The sequence below is a fragment of the Pholcus phalangioides genome, unplaced genomic scaffold, assembly GCF_987345545.1.
Source record: "Pholcus phalangioides strain wild (caught in Gottingen) unplaced genomic scaffold, Ppha-v1.0 ptg000015l_1, whole genome shotgun sequence".
Lineage (NCBI taxonomy): Eukaryota > Metazoa > Arthropoda > Arachnida > Araneae > Pholcidae > Pholcus > Pholcus phalangioides.
Genome location: NW_028301608.1, coordinates 4688047 through 4704862, shown reverse-complemented (window position 1 = coordinate 4704862; position 16816 = coordinate 4688047). Strand labels below are relative to the sequence as shown.

The following is a 16816-nucleotide window of genomic DNA, read 5'->3' as shown; positions in this document are numbered from 1 at the left end:
TGAACATTATATGACCCGTGATTTTCCATTACACCTCAGTTCGCCCCCAAAACAATTAATTACTAGTACCTACACTATATGTCACATATGGGAGAGAGAATATAATCCATGCATCACTCACCAGGTGAGACCCTTCTCCAGTCTTTCGCTTTAGCCCCTTAGACACTCATCGCAGCCAAGAAACGATTCCTCTGATTACAACTCTCATCTTCACAAGTCATCTCTTTTTCAGTCTAGTTTCGTTACTGCATTTCTAACTCTCCAATTCTCAATTCCCCCGTATCCAGATTTTCTCATCCCTTTAAGATTTCATTTCGGACGTCCCCCGTCCCTTGGAAAACTCCACCCATTTAATTTGATTTGATATTTTACCCATCATCTCTAAGTTTCTATTCGTTTCTTGAAGGTTTATTCATAAGATTGGCCACTGCCGATCCATCCCTAATTTCTTTGTCCAAGCGACTCTCCCTTCAGGACCCCGAGAACCCCAACGGCCATGGCCTAACCTTTAACCTACATCGAAGCTTCCCATGACTAACACTCGGCATTTTAGATCCTCTGTTATACTTTAATTGCACCCCCTAAATAAAGGAATTCTACTTCTACTTAAATGGCCGTCATCTATTCTCAATCTTGAAAATTTGTCTATTCATTCGCGTTGGTCCCCTTTATTTTCTACGATTCCCCGCTTTCTCTCCAAGAAAACACTCCTCGGACGATCCCTTTTGCCTAGGGCACCCCTGAAGTACAACCGACCAGATGCTTTGTGACGGTAACTAAAAGATTCCCTAATGAATGGCGATTGCCCCATCTACTTACATCGGCCTGTGATTGTATTTCATTTAATTGGGACTATGTTCCCACCGCTTGGACAAAGCTTCTTCCATCGGCATGACGCCGCTTACTTTGAACCCTCAAGAAACATGTCTACCATCCATAAACAACCATTCTTATTTACGTTCCTATTGTTCAATTATTTGTTTGCTGTACTTATAGTAGATCGGTTACTGTCGCCTGCTATCGGTGCCTGACCTACAGTTCTAAATAGTTAAATCCAAAAATCAAATTTAAAATACTCCAAACTATCAATTTAAATATATCTGAAAATAATAATTTTAAATATTCCCTCTATTCTATATTTCTATTTTAACTAGCACAAGCTAGTTAACATTCCTCCCCTTTTTCTAAAAAAAAAAATCCATTTTTTTTTCCCCTTTCCATGGTGAGCGATGATGATGATGATACTCTCCTTCCCTTACAATGTGTCAGCATATTAGCGAACTACCATTCATGTTGCTGGAAATGAACATTCAAACAATCTAATATTTTCTTCATGTCAACTCAACTTCTTTCTATTGCATACGTTAATAACGCATGTTGTACATTCCCACCAAAATATAAAGAAATATCATGATACTTCAATTGAAATACACTATGCAATAAATGCACCAATAAAACAAATAAATGCACCAAACCTATAAGAGAGAAATAAATGAAACATAGTATATAACACAGTAAGACATATAAACACACATATTTCAACCTATGCTACTTCTTAGTATATTATTCACTGTTTGCTATCAGAAAGATGTAGCTTATACAGTATATCGTATACAGGCACTTGAAGAACACCTGATATGTTATTCGGAAATTCTTGCTGAATTATCTAATCGCAAGAGTATTTATCTTCTTATGATTCTCAATCTGAAAATCGTCCTGAACGAAGCACTAGAATGTCACTATTTCGACGTTCAGTGTCTCTTAGCGTCACACAGTCACACGCGAAATAGTTCGTTAATTTCTTTCATGATGAAATGTACCAATTGGACAACACTCCAATTAGAGAACAACTGTCAGCCGGCATGGCTCCAGCTGAAAACCCAATTGAAAATTGAGATGCTGCTTTTCCCAGTGCACCACTGTTATTGGAAACTACACGTTACAGTTTGTCTTTTCTCCGAGGTGAACTTTGAACACACCTGTTGGCTTCATCCACTACAACCCACGATAATCGCAGATTTCTAAGGTATATGAAGATTCACTGCTCACTGGATTCGATTATAATAGTTCGGAACCCATTTTAGGCTGGGCGCTCCCAATAATCTCCCAGCTGCTAGTCTGGTCGCATTCATCGAATACAGTTCATATTGGCCGCGTAAAACGTAGGACTCCATGCGAATTCGTGATGGAATTCACTCCCATCTGATGCATGTCCCTGCTATTAGGTTTTACCTAGCAGTGACACTAGGCACCGTGTACACAGGTTATCCACTGCATACCTTCTAAACCCGTGCATCGTGATCCTTTAGACGTTAGGCATCAACACCGAATGAACCACCGCTGACCAATGGAAGGCTTGGATGATCTGGAATCTTTGCGCTTCCCATCTGCTGATGAAGTTGTAATGATAATGAGAGTTTATTCATCGAACTACGCTCTTATTTTCGGCTACTGTTCATTGTCACGTGTGATGCACACCCAAATGTGGCACCAGGTGAATATAGGTGGAGATGCTTCGGTCTCTTCCGGTCCCTCGTGGAATAGCATCAGTGCTCTGGTCGACACTGTTAACACCTTTCAGCACTGTTACACTGTTTACAGTACTGCATGTAACTTATAGACAAAGTGATTAACATGATATATCTCTCTCCCAATTGTTAATATGTCACTTATACTAGGTACACAATTACACATTAGTTTATACAATTGCTCTTTTTTTTTTTTAATCTATATACAAGTGATATATCTCATATTTTCCATATTTACATCTTTCTTCGAACTCTCGCCTTGAGTGTTTAAATTTATACTTAGCTAATCACATTAACTAATTTCTCAGCTAACCTATCTGCTAATCGATCAAATAACGTTTTCTCAGATTCAGGTATGTTTACTGGTTTAATCATCCATGAATATATTCTGTCAGCTAAATTCTGCTCTGTTCTATCGTCAGTGGTCTCTGCATGACTACTCTCTGGTAAATTTTGCCGCACCGGAACACTTGAATTTTCGGCGGTCCCATCTACAGTATTTAATTTCTGTACTTGCCCTCGTTCATTTCGGGTTCTTAAATTATATCGAGATTGCGGTAAATTTTGACCTTCCCTATTTTCACTTTCGGATTCATCCTTATCAGTAGCAATGTCATTAGGTTCTGACTGAGCATTATCCTGGGGCAACGATGTATTTACGACATCGGTATCTTCTGTACTTGTCTCTTGGCTATTGCTATTATTCTGCTGGACAAAGGGACATAGAAGGTAGGGTGGCAACACAAAACTTTCTTCTTCTTCCTCCTCCTCTGCTCCGAAACTGTCGGCTACGACTTCTTCTCCCTCACTTTCAACGTCTATTTGTGCACCCTCCGGGGTTTCTTTTTCCCTCGAATTTTCACCTCCTCCCCTTTGTGGTGGGAAAGGCTCGTACGGTCTTTCAAGAGAAACTTTTGCTAACCTATCTGAATGAACTAACTGTGAATCCTTTGGATTCGCTACATTCCGTATGCGAAACAAAACCGGAGATTTTCTTTCGATTACCCTGTACGGACCTGTGGAAGGCCTATTCAACTTCGCACTCTGACCTCTCTTTTGCCTTCCGGGGTTGTATAGGTATACCAAATCGCCTAGCAATATGTTCTTATCCGTAGCTGTTTTCTCCCTATATTTCTCTTGTTTCTCCGCTGCCTCTACCATACTATGTTTCACATACTCATGGGCTTTCTCCAACTTGGGTAACAACGATTCAACGTAATTCTCATGGGTATAGTAATTAAATACAAGGGGTTCTTTTAAAAGATCACCCGCTGTTGACATGTCTCTACCAAATAAAATGAAATGAGGAGTTTCTTTCAAGACCGCATGAATGGCACTTCGGTACGACATCAAGACATGCGGTAGCATTTCATCCCACTCATCTGAGTCAGTGACCATACACGATAAGGTGTGCGTAATAGTCGCATGGCTACGCTCGTTCATGCTGTTGGTTTGAGGATGAAGTGCTGATGTCGCCAGGGCTTTTATCTTTAATTTGTCCACCATAGCCCTAAATACTGATTTATGCAAGTTTGACCCTCTATCCGATAAACAAAATTCGGGAAGTCCATATCTCGCTATAATTTCTCTAAAGAATGTCTTCGCTAGTGTTTCGGATTTTACGTCTGGTAATGCTACTGCCTCTATAAATTTTGAAAAGTTGTCCATTAATACGAATATATACCTGTTTCCATTTACAGTGATATTTAAGGGTCCCATAATGTCCACACTAACTAACTGAAACGGTCTAACGGGAATAAAATTCCGTTGCAATGGGGCCTTACTCTTCGGGTTATGACTTCTGCGTTCGAGACACACCTTGCATGATTGGACATGTATTTGGCAATCCCGATAATATCCAGGCCAGAAATATTTGGTACGCAATCTCTCGAACGTTTTATCAAAGCCCATGTGACTACTGAGGGTGTCGTGGACTAATTCCAAAATTTTCCCTCTTAATACTGATGGTACTACCACTTGTTCAATGTAATCATCTCTAGAGGGGCGGATATCCTTGGAAGCGTAGTGGCATAATAACTCATTTTTCATAAAATACGCATCTGCTACCTTCCTAGTTGGTTCTGGTTGATCCAGAGTTAATAGATCAATTATCAGCTTTAACTGAGGATCTTTCCTTTGAAATTCTCTCATGGATTCTTCAAGATCATTGGTCTCTATATCTATTGAGCTTATCTGTCGGCTAAGACAATCCGCGACCACATTATCCTTCCCTGGTTTATGAACCACTTCGAAATCGTATTCAGATAGATTCAGAAGCCACCGAGTTAATCTCGGATTCTGAGTTTTTAATGAAATTAGATATTTTAGAGGCTTATGATCGCTCTCAACAGTAAATCGCCGTCCTACAAGATATGGTCGAAAATAACTTATACCCTCCATGATAGCCAGTAGCTCTTGCTCAATGGCTGGGTACCGTTGCTCTGTTGGCTTAAATTTACGGGACATGTATCCTATAGGTTGATTTCCATCGTCGTTTTTCTGATACAAACAACAGCCCAGTCCGACCTTACTCGCATCTGCGGACATAATAAAATCCCTATCAAACCTTGGATAAACCAACACAGGAGGGTTAATTAGAGCATTTTTTAGATATTGAAATGCTTGTTCTTGCTCTGGACCCCAATTGAATATAACATCTTTTCTAGTCAGGTCTGTTATGGGTTTTGCGTAGTCTGAATAAAAATGTATAAACCTCTTGAAGAAATTACACATCCCCAAGAATCGGCGGCAATCCTTTAAGGATTTCGGCTGGGGAAAAGTTTGTATAGCTCTAACGTTGTCCGGATGCGGACGCACTCCCTTTTCCCCAATTATGTGTCCTAGGTATTTTATTTCTTTCCTCAAAAAGTCACATTTCTTGGGTGCCAATTTCAAATTGTACTTTTCTAACAAAATGAAAACCTTTTCCAATTTACGCAAGTGCGTGTCTATGTCAGGGCTGGCAATGAGTATGTCATCGATAAAACAATGTATTTTGTCATCATGTAATTCCGATAATAAGGTATCTGCCAACCGTTGGAACGCTGCCGGAGCAGTCTTCAACCCCATCGGTACTACATTGTAAGAGAAACACCCTTCTTCATTCACAAAGGATAATTTAGAGCGGTCCTCTTCTGCCACTTCTAACTGATAGTAGGCACTACATAAATCTAAACTACTAAAATATTTCGCACCATCCAATTGTGCTAGAATATCTTGGATCAAAGGCAGTGCATACGAATCAGATTGAATGGTGTCATTAGTCTTTCTAAGATCAACACACATCCTATACCCTCCATTTTTCTTACGGACCATCAATGTAGGTGCCGGATTACTGCTCATACTAGGAGATATGATTCCACTCTCTACCATGTCTGCCACCTGCTTCTTTAATTCAGTTCTTAAATGGTACGGGGTGCGATATCTAGGCGACCTTTGTATTTCCTTCCCATTCCAAGGTATTTTATGTTTTGCTACGTTCGTCCGACCAATTTCAGATATGTCTCGAGCAAAAACATGAGCATATCGCATCAAAAGAGATAATAATCTCCTTTTTAAATGTGCAGGCATACCTTGAAGATCAAAATCATCTGCTTGCAACGGCTCCAAATTTTTCTTTTCAAGGGGTATCGGTTCCTCTCTCAATTCTGAGTCATCTGAAACTGTGACTGTACCCAATTTCGTACCCTTTGCTAAATATCTATTAGACTCAGACATGTTTGCTATTAAAACTTTAACCCTTCCTTGTTCGTCGATCGATCTTCCCCACTGAATGAGCCAACCATACAACACTATTTCGATTCCCTTCTTTAGGAGTAATTAGAACCTCACTTCCACGTTCAATATATGGTACTTCTACTGTCAATAACTTTTGCGTTCTAGGAGGAATTCTCAATTTACCTGGTAACACCAAATTCACCATACACTGCTGATCATTCCCACGGTTGTCTTCCCGCCTGACCAATGGCACTGACATATCCTTATTCCTTAGACAACCACTCTCAGCATCCAATGCAAAATTACCAGCCTTAATAAAATCATAGCCCAATATAATATCATACTCAGGACTCAGCTGCTGTTCCGCAACATATACCTTTTGCAATTCCTCTCTAAAACCCAAATGTATTGGCACGAAGTACACAGCGGAGTGGCTCAAAATTTTCCCGGTCACCCCTCGAATTTGAATGTTGTCATCATCGGCAATAGCACAAGAAATTTGTTTCATGATGTCTTGCATTGAAACTGAATCAATCACACTAATGCACGCACCTGAGTCTATAAGTGCACGAAACTGTAAATTAGCTATCTTAATCTTTACAATCGGTAGGAGAAATCCATTGGCTTCCCTCTGTTGCAATATACATATGTTCTTTTTCTTATTTACAAGATTTCCCCCACCTTTTGATTGTCAATTCCCCGTCTGTTGGGTTGGGACCCCTGGAGCTGTTGTCACCTCTTGAGTTCGCCTTTCGTTTCCCTCTTGCCTGAATCCATTCCCTGATCTTTTCTGTGGGCACCACCGCCGAATATGGCCTTTTCCCCCACACCCATAACAAACAAAAGAATTCTTGTGGTTTTCAGACGTTCTCCACTGCGGGAAGGTGCTTTGTTGGGACTGAGAAGCACCCTGTAATTGTTGCTGCGGACAGGCATTATATCCCGTGAACTTAACTTGAGTATTGTTATTATTATTATTACCTGCCGGATTAGCGGAGCTAAGTTTCAAACCTTGTACCTCCCGAGCTAGTTCTTCGAATGAAGCCCGTTGTTGTCTGGCTTCTGTCATTAGTTGAGTAACCAAAGTCTCTAATATTTTAATTTCTGTGTTTCTAGATTCAATTCTTTCATCTGCGACCAATGCTGCACTAACTGCTGAAAACTTTGTTACATTTTCATTACTCTCAATCAAAGATGCTATTTTAATAGCAGTAGCCAAGTCTTGCGGGTTCTGATTTAGGACATGTTTTTGAATGTTGGGCTTTAACCCTGCCAAAAATTGGGACAAACGCGTCCTATCGGCCAAATTTTCAACATCGGGGCTCTCAAAATTTGCACCTTGGAGGAATCCGAAAGCTACATTTTTTAATCTACTCGCAAATTCTTTTACGGACTCATTCAACTTTTGTTTACAGTTTGTAAACTGTTGGAGGTGATACGTTAATGGATATTCATTTCTGAAATAATTTATGAATTCTTCTTTAAATTCTTTATAATTAGCTTGGCTCCTCAACTCCGGACTGTTGGCCAAGAATTCTGCAGCTTTACCCTTCAATTTCGATTTTAGAACAATCAATTTCTCCGCATCATTCCAATCTGCTAATTTTGAAATTTCTTCCAATTGAGATAAAAAAAACTCTGCCGGATACGATGGCTCAGAACCCGAAAATGAATTCAGCAACCCTAAATACCCTGCTATTGTATTCAACCTTACAGGATGGCCTTCTCCTACCATGTTTACTTGATGATCCATTTTGATACAGAATATTTTTACACCAAAAAAATTCCCAATTTTGAAGTTAATATCTAAAGATTCGTAATTTGTATCGAATCCTGGTCTTAAAGGCACCAAATGTTAGCCCGTTCGGGTTTGAGGCCGTTCTCGTAAGTACGTAAGCGAATACCGTTCCCTGATTTCAAATTGCGTTGTGTATTGTTTAAAAAGTATATAACCCAGGCAAAGTTTACGCAAAGTAGTCATACACGAGATGCTGGAAGTTAATTAGTTTATTTACACTATAGTAATTGAATTAATGCAAATTGTATTGTCATATTACCATCATTATTAAAAATATTAATACAACTTCATTCAAAAATACTTAACAAAATCTTCGGTTGGCCCCCAAAACAATTAAGCTCTTGGCCCTGAACATTATATGACCCGTGATTTTCCATTACACCTCAGTTCGCCCCCAAAACAATTAATTACTAGTACCTACACTATATGTCACATATGGGAGAGAGAATATAATCCATGCATCACTCACCAGGTGAGACCCTTCTCCAGTCTTTCGCTTTAGCCCCTTAGACACTCATCGCAGCCAAGAAACGATTCCTCTGATTACAACTCTCATCTTCACAAGTCATCTCTTTTTCAGTCTAGTTTCGTTACTGCATTTCTAACTCTCCAATTCTCAATTCCCCCGTATCCAGATTTTCTCATCCCTTTAAGATTTCATTTCGGACGTCCCCCGTCCCTTGGAAAACTCCACCCATTTAATTTGATTTGATATTTTACCCATCATCTCTAAGTTTCTATTCGTTTCTTGAAGGTTTATTCATAAGATTGGCCACTGCCGATCCATCCCTAATTTCTTTGTCCAAGCGACTCTCCCTTCAGGACCCCGAGAACCCCAACGGCCATGGCCTAACCTTTAACCTACATCGAAGCTTCCCATGACTAACACTCGGCATTTTAGATCCTCTGTTATACTTTAATTGCACCCCCTAAATAAAGGAATTCTACTTCTACTTAAATGGCCGTCATCTATTCTCAATCTTGAAAATTTGTCTATTCATTCGCGTTGGTCCCCTTTATTTTCTACGATTCCCCGCTTTCTCTCCAAGAAAACACTCCTCGGACGATCCCTTTTGCCTAGGGCACCCCTGAAGTACAACCGACCAGATGCTTTGTGACGGTAACTAAAAGATTCCCTAATGAATGGCGATTGCCCCATCTACTTACATCGGCCTGTGATTGTATTTCATTTAATTGGGACTATGTTCCCACCGCTTGGACAAAGCTTCTTCCATCGGCATGACGCCGCTTACTTTGAACCCTCAAGAAACATGTCTACCATCCATAAACAACCATTCTTATTTACGTTCCTATTGTTCAATTATTTGTTTGCTGTACTTATAGTAGATCGGTTACTGTCGCCTGCTATCGGTGCCTGACCTACAGTTCTAAATAGTTAAATCCAAAAATCAAATTTAAAATACTCCAAACTATCAATTTAAATATATCTGAAAATAATAATTTTAAATATTCCCTCTATTCTATATTTCTATTTTAACTAGCACAAGCTAGTTAACACCCCCCCCCCTCTTCTTTCAGAGCCGCCCTCAGGGGTGTGTGACGGGTGCGGTCACACCGGGCCCCGCAGTTTTGGGGGCTCCCCATTTATGACAATAGAAATGAAAAATATATTAGGTATATCAAAAATGAATTTTTTGTAGTAAAGAAGGTTAAAGAACCTGAGCTTTTCACAACTATGGAATTCTGAATTTTTTTTCATAAATTCTGGATTTCCATCAAATCATGTAATTCTGAATTTTTTCATCGATTCTGGAATTCTGAATTTTTATTTATTTTCTGCATTTTCTGAATTCTGGAACAATGAATTTTCATCTATTCTGAAATTCTAAATTTTCGTCAAATTTCTGAATTCTGGTATAATGAATCCTTGGACGCCGAATTCCTCTCCCTCAGAATATATATGTATAACCGGATCTAAGGAGCCCCGAAATCGTGAAGATCCCTTAGGCCTCCGCTATTAGTTTCACAACGGGCCCCGCCTTTGGTAAGGGCTGCCCTGCTTCCCTTGCATACATGAAAAATACAATAAAATTCAACATGAATAATTGAATCTCCAGTTCTGAAAAAAAATCATTTCAATCATACTCGAGGGGGAAAAAATTTCATTTCAAAGCGCTTAGAGCAGCGTTTCTCAAACTATGGTCCGCGGACCAGAGATGGCCCGCGACGATGGCACACAGGCAGACTTGATAATTCAATTCCAACTGGATGGAAAATTATTCAATTGTTGCAATTCATATTATATTATCCATTTGGATTCACAAATAAAAATTGTACCTTCATACATTCATACCTTCATTGTACCTCATCAAAGAAAATGCGGGAAATTGCGATCCGATATATGGGACATCACTAATTTGCAGTCCAAAAAGGCAATTTACGATAAATTAGCTAATTATTGCAAAAAGGGGTGAAGGGTAGGGAAATAAAAAATTGCTACAAATCTCAGTGAACGAAAATTTGACGGGAGAAAAACATTCAAATGACCCGATTACTGTAAAATAAGGGACTTATTACGAGTTATTAATTACTTATATTATATTAATTACTTATGTTATATTATTTACTTACGTTATTACATATTAGTTAAAATTGCTGAAAAATTGAGAAAAAAAGTTTGACTTGACAATGGGAGATGAATATATTTGTATTTACACCCAAAATTATCGTAAGTTATACAAACGCTGTTTATTAACGATTTTAGGGAATATTATATAAATTTAAATGAAACATCATTCAAAAAAACGGAACAAATGTATGAAAATAAATTCAGAAGCACTAAAAATACAGACATGTGCCGTAATACGGGACGCAATTGGTTCATCGAATTGTTTCCGACATTTTACTGGTCCTTGGGTTCACATATGTTGAGAAACACTGGCTTAGAGAAATATAATCGTCAGAAATAAACCTTTGTTAAAATCTCGGCAATTCATATGCTATTCCTTTGAAGATAAAAGAAAAAAGACGCAGCCAGCAAGCCATAGGCAGAGGTACACTTGGAAGTCTGAGGGTGGGCATGGTCATTATTGATGGGGAGGAGGCATGGTGATGGTGTCAATTCATATATACACGTGTACATTATATCAGTCGACTCCACTCCACATTTGACGCTGGGTATCTCCGCCCGTGCAGCAAGCAAAGCACCACGACGAAAGAAAACTTCTACTGGCACTATCAAAAGAACTGATACAGTGTGTGTTTTTCGTACATCTTTTATTGGCATACCTGTATCTTCTAAATGTTGCCTATGTATTTTGCCATCATCTGGGGAAAATCCATCATCGCCAAAATATTGGAGAGAAAATTCTGTAAGGACATTTGGTCCCCTTTCAAACAATTAAAACCCGTTTCTTTGGGGATTCGCCGCATCTGTGTATTCTCAGAAACTAATCACTTAAGTATCATCAATGGCTATCCTCGCATACGTCAATAATCACTCGAATGAGATAGATGGCTTTTTTCTCAGCCCGAGACATCAAGGAAACGGTTATTTTCCGGATATTATGCTGAGGTGAACTTGAAAAGAAAAGTCATCAAGTCTCCTGGGACTCGAACCCAGGCCCTCTTGCATACCGGGCTATAACTAACATTAAAATGTATAAGAACCCATTGCGACCGAAGCCAAACGTCGTATAAATGTGAAAGTCGTACAACTGAGCGATGTATAAACGAGGTTCCTCTGTAGCAAGGCTGCAAAGATTGTTAGTGATAAAAACCACAGATTTTGATAAGTTTAGGATGAAATAATCGGAGAGCGAGCTTGTATGTTCTAAAGGGGGAATATATTCCCACTAAGTTTTAATCAGAACAAATCATTTGCAAAATTTAAATGAAGATAACTCTCTTGAATGTTGATTAAGAAATATGATATTTAAATATTCTTATGTACCATTCACTAATGCTACCTGTTGGGTTATTTTCAACTTTTGTAAAGCAGTTCATTCCGGGAAAAAAAAGGGATTTTTACTTCTACTGTAAATTTAATTATTGTGGAAATGTTCCCTTTTGTAAATAAGTTCCTCAATTCATCTTGGAACTGTCAAAATTGAAAACACAACACCAATTGTCATATTGCAAGAAAAGAAAGAAATTAAAAACCGCAAAATAACTTGCTAATCGGACGCCGAATCACCAAACAGAAGTCGTAAAACCAGCGACGCCAGCGAAATGTAACTGCACACCAAGTGAAAAGGGCAATAAAGATACCGTTGTCATACGCTATCTTGTCCAGTTGGCAAATATGCAAACCTAATTTATGCTTTCTATTAAACGTCGACCGATTACTCCAACGGCGATCCATTTTCATTACCGTTCGTTAATCGAGGAAAAAGAACGAGTGCCGGCGCCCCTTAAAAACTTTTTTTTTTTTACGAATTCATTATTTTATCTGCAGAAACGACTTCCCGGGTCAAAGATTGTACGTAGTCTTATTTTATAAGGCAATCCGTCTCCATTTTCGTCTAGCTTATGTCTGTAATCAAAGAGTAATAGAAATCTTTTTTTCGGCATTTTTTTCTTGTTACTAAAACGGCATTAATCGCTGTTAAGCCCCCACGATATAGTTCAAGGGCAAAGCTTAGGGAAAAAAACAGCCACGGCCTAGCATTTAATGTCACTGACTTCCTGCCTAGCGTTTGCAAATTGGCCTGTCGGAAAGCTCCGAATCTCGTTCGTGCACAATTATTAGCTTCTATTTATCGTTCATTTCCAATCTCAGGGTCAGACAGAATTCTGTTATATCGTGATGTAAATCGTTATTATATACTCAATACGAGTCTCGTAATTTCCTTTGATTTTGTTTTTCAGCTTTGGGAGAAAGTTTACCGTCCGTACGCTTACAGAGATGGCTACTCGTTCTGTCCGGTGCTCTTGAGGCCGAAAAGCAGAGGTTACCTGAAACTAAGATCGACGGACCCTTACGACCCTCCCATTATCGATCCCCGTTATTTCTCGCATCCTCAAGACCTTCTCACTATGGTTGAAGGTAAGATTGAATCTACTGAATTTACGTACGGGCTGTGTCACGAATTGTTTGCACAGAAGATATCTCTGCAATCGTTGGCTTCAGAAACGCGTTTTAAATTACAAAGAAGTTTTCAAATAACGGGCAGTTACAGAACAAAGTATTAAATACATATTAAATTACAGAGTGATTAAAGTTCCCGTACCCCGTGTGAGTAGTTTTTCTCATCCGAATACAGTCGAATTTTCAGGATATCTTAATGAGACCATTGGAGAGAGATTTATGCAATAAAAAAATAGTTAAATTTTTGACGACCAGGCGAATAAGTGGCGCTTTTTATTGAATTTTACTTTTTACAATTTTTTTTAGTTGGCTTTTGTGAAAGGTAGATGCACTCAAACTCATACGTTGCAAATACAGTGATATCTATCGACGGAGACTGTACGAGATAAAAACCTGTCTTTTCCACTGAATCAAAAAATAGTCCTTCCATTGATTAGCGCTTTTACGTGCACCTTTAAAAGACAGAAACCTGTCTAAAAAATGGATTACTATTTCACTTTCTTGACGTTCCATTTCGTGCAGGTTTCGCTGTATAATGCAATCGAAAATAAGGTGAGTACAGAGAATCTGGATTCGAACCCGCAATCACCGACAACACAGTGATTAGCGGTAGGCCGGCCCACTCTACCACTACTTAACAATATACACCCATTCCATATAGCATACAGACAAATCTATTAAAAAATAGAATAAAACTATAATATGTGTAAAATGTATATGAAATGCATAAATTGTAATAATATTTAATGTAATAAAATGTAATAATATTTAATGTAATAAAATGTAATAATATTTAATGTAATAAAATGTAATAATATTTAATGTAATAAAATGTAATAATATTTAATGTAATAAAATGTAATAATATTTAATGTAATAAAATGTAATAATATTTAATGTAATAAAATGTAATAATATTTAATGTAATAAAATGTAATAATATTTAATGTAATAAAATGTAATAATATTTAATGTAATAAAATGTAATAATATTTAATGTAATAAAATGTAATAATATTTAATGTAATAAAATGTAATAATATTTAATGTAATAAAATGTAATAATATTTAATGTAATAAAATGTAATATAAAATGTAAAAATAGTTATATGCGCACGCCATCTATACGTCATTTTAAGAACTTCATGCGACAAATAAAAATTCAGATCATCACAGGATGATTGGGCATGCTACTACGCTGATCATTTGTGGATGATGGGATCATTCTGAGGATTCAAAATACGCGTTTTTTTCTTTGTAAATGGCTACTCGGAGCCGCATTAACATTTCACCAATTTTTAAATTTCAGCACTTGGGGTCTGAATGAAAAGTTAATTCTTCTATTTTTTTTTATGTATATGATCCCTTGGGAAATTGAAGGCGTCTTTCCCCTGAAAGTAATTCTAATGAATATCATGTCTATGCGAAAAGCCTCACCGATATGAATACGCCTGCAAGTTTCAGCACCAGGCTTACCGACGTGAATCGTGAAGAGCAAGCGTGACAAGCATGCATCTGCTAACTTTTTGTACAAACATACGTGAGCACGTGTTTGAGAATTTTACGCAAGCATCCTAATTGTACAAGCGGCTTGATGGAATTTTGTAATGCATGCTTGTTTAAGCCGCGCGTTTCCGCAAGAATACGCGCCATGCGGCTACCCGTATCAGCCTTCACGCTTCAATGAGCTCTATTTGTGAGTAAGTGAATGAGCGAATGATTGAGCGAGTGGATGATCAAGTGAATGAGCAAATGATTGAGCGAGTGGATGATCAAGTGAATGAGCAAATTATTCAGCGAGTGGATGATCAAGTGAATGAGCAAATTATTGAGCGAGTGGATGATCAAGTGAATGAGCAAATTATTGAGCGAGTGGATGATCAAGTGAATGAGCAAATTATTGAGCGAGTGGATGATCAAGTGAATGAGCATATGAGTGGGTGAATGATCAAATGAGTGAGTGAATGAGCACATGAGTGAGTAAATGAGCAAATGAGTGAGTGAATGAGCACATGAGTGAGTAAATGAGAAAATGAGTGAGTAAATGAGCAAATGAGTGAGTGAATGAGCACATGAGTGAGTAAATGAGAAAATGAGTGAGTAAATGAGCAAATGAGTGAGTGAATAAGCAATTGAGCAAGTGAGTGAATAAGCAATTGAGCAAGTGAGTGAATAAGCAATTGAGCAAGTGAGTGAATAAGCAATTGAGCAAGTGAGTGAATAAGCAATTGAGCAAGTAAGTGAGCAAATGTGTGAATGAATGAGCAAGTGAGTGAATGAATGAGCAAGTGAGTGACCAAGTGTGAGCAATTGAGTAAGTCAGTGAGCAAATGAGCGAGAGAATAAGCAAATTAGTGACCAAGTGAGCAAATGAGCAGGTCAGTGAGCAAATGAGCAGGTCAGTGAGCAAATTAGTGACACACATGTGCCAAATAGCTTTTCGGTGAATTTTCCGTAAATTACTTCAGCGTACAAACTGGTGCTCGTGCAAGCCTGCTTGTACCATGTGGAGGCGAAAGGGAATTTGTGTATGCTTGCGCAAAAAAGATCGAACATGCATGCATGTCAAGCTTGCAGTTATACGCGTGCGTAGCCGACTTTCTTACAAATTGTTTTTTTACGATTCAGAACTCGAAGAACGTTCGCAATGTCTTCAAGCTCGTGGTTCTTTTTTGTTCTGTAGCGGTTCACGTTAATGCACGTGGCAATTTGGCAGGGTGCCGGCGGATTCTTAAAAAAGAATAGATACATGCATACCTGTTTTTCTAGCTTTCTTTTTTCTATTATTACGGTTTTCCTACTTGGAAAGAACTATATTGCGTTACAAGAGAGAGAACGAAGAAGAATAAAGTGTATGTTGTATAGCGGAGCAGAAGCAAAAAACGGAACGCAATTTTTCAATCAATTAAACGCGAGAAACAAATTGATGCTCGTTGCATTTCCTACATTTCTCTGCTTGTGAAACTGTTTGAAACTAATTTATAATTAATAATTTACAGGAATGAAAATCTGTTTGGCTTTCGGCAACAGCCCGCCTTTCAAAAAGCACGGTGGACACCCGTTCGAGACGATTTTCCCAGGATGCGAGCACTATCCGAAGAACGGCGACGAGTATCTCGCGTGCGTTGCGAGAACCTACACATCGACGATTTACCACCCTGTTGGAACATGTAAAATGGGTGCCCTCGAAGATCCTACGACCGTCGTGGACCCACAACTCAGGTAAAAGACACATATCATCATTATCAATAACCATGTTCAATCCACTGCTGGGTGAAGGTCTCCTCTAAATTATTCCATTTTGCTATGTCTGATGCTTTAGCCTTCCGGTTGACTCCAGCCACTTTTCTGATCTCGTCAATCCATCATGAATGGGGACGCCTTCTCGGACGTTTAGCACCACGGGCAGGGCCGCAACTAGATGTTTGGTCATCCGGGGCAAGTGCGCATTTTGGCGCCCTCTTGTAATGTTGAAGGAGAGGTTTGAGAATGAAATTTGTGCCCCCTCTGGTTCAGCGCCCGGGGCTAGTTGCCCGCAGACCCGCCTAGTTGCGGCCCTGACCACGGGGGTGCCAACCCAGAATACTTGTGGTCCATCTGTCGTCCTGTCTTCTTGTAACATGTCCAGCCCATTTCCATTCTAGACGTTTAATTTCTTTCCATGATATCATATACCCCTTTGTGTGGTTCCTTATCCAAGTGATTCGTTTTCTGTCTCTTCTT

General features: G+C 38.8%; 1 protein-coding gene across 1 annotated transcript in view; it reads left to right on the top strand.

Annotated features, from left to right (window-relative positions):
- The window catches only part of LOC149075295 (glucose dehydrogenase [FAD, quinone]-like), a 102689-nt gene that overhangs the window by 80384 nt on the left and 5489 nt on the right, over positions 1-16816 (top strand). The window contains exons 9-10 of the mRNA XM_089242642.1: positions 12874-13051; positions 16093-16315. Of these exons, the coding sequence (XP_089098768.1) occupies positions 12874-13051; positions 16093-16315 (401 nt within the window). The remainder of the gene's footprint in view (positions 1-12873; positions 13052-16092; positions 16316-16816) is intronic.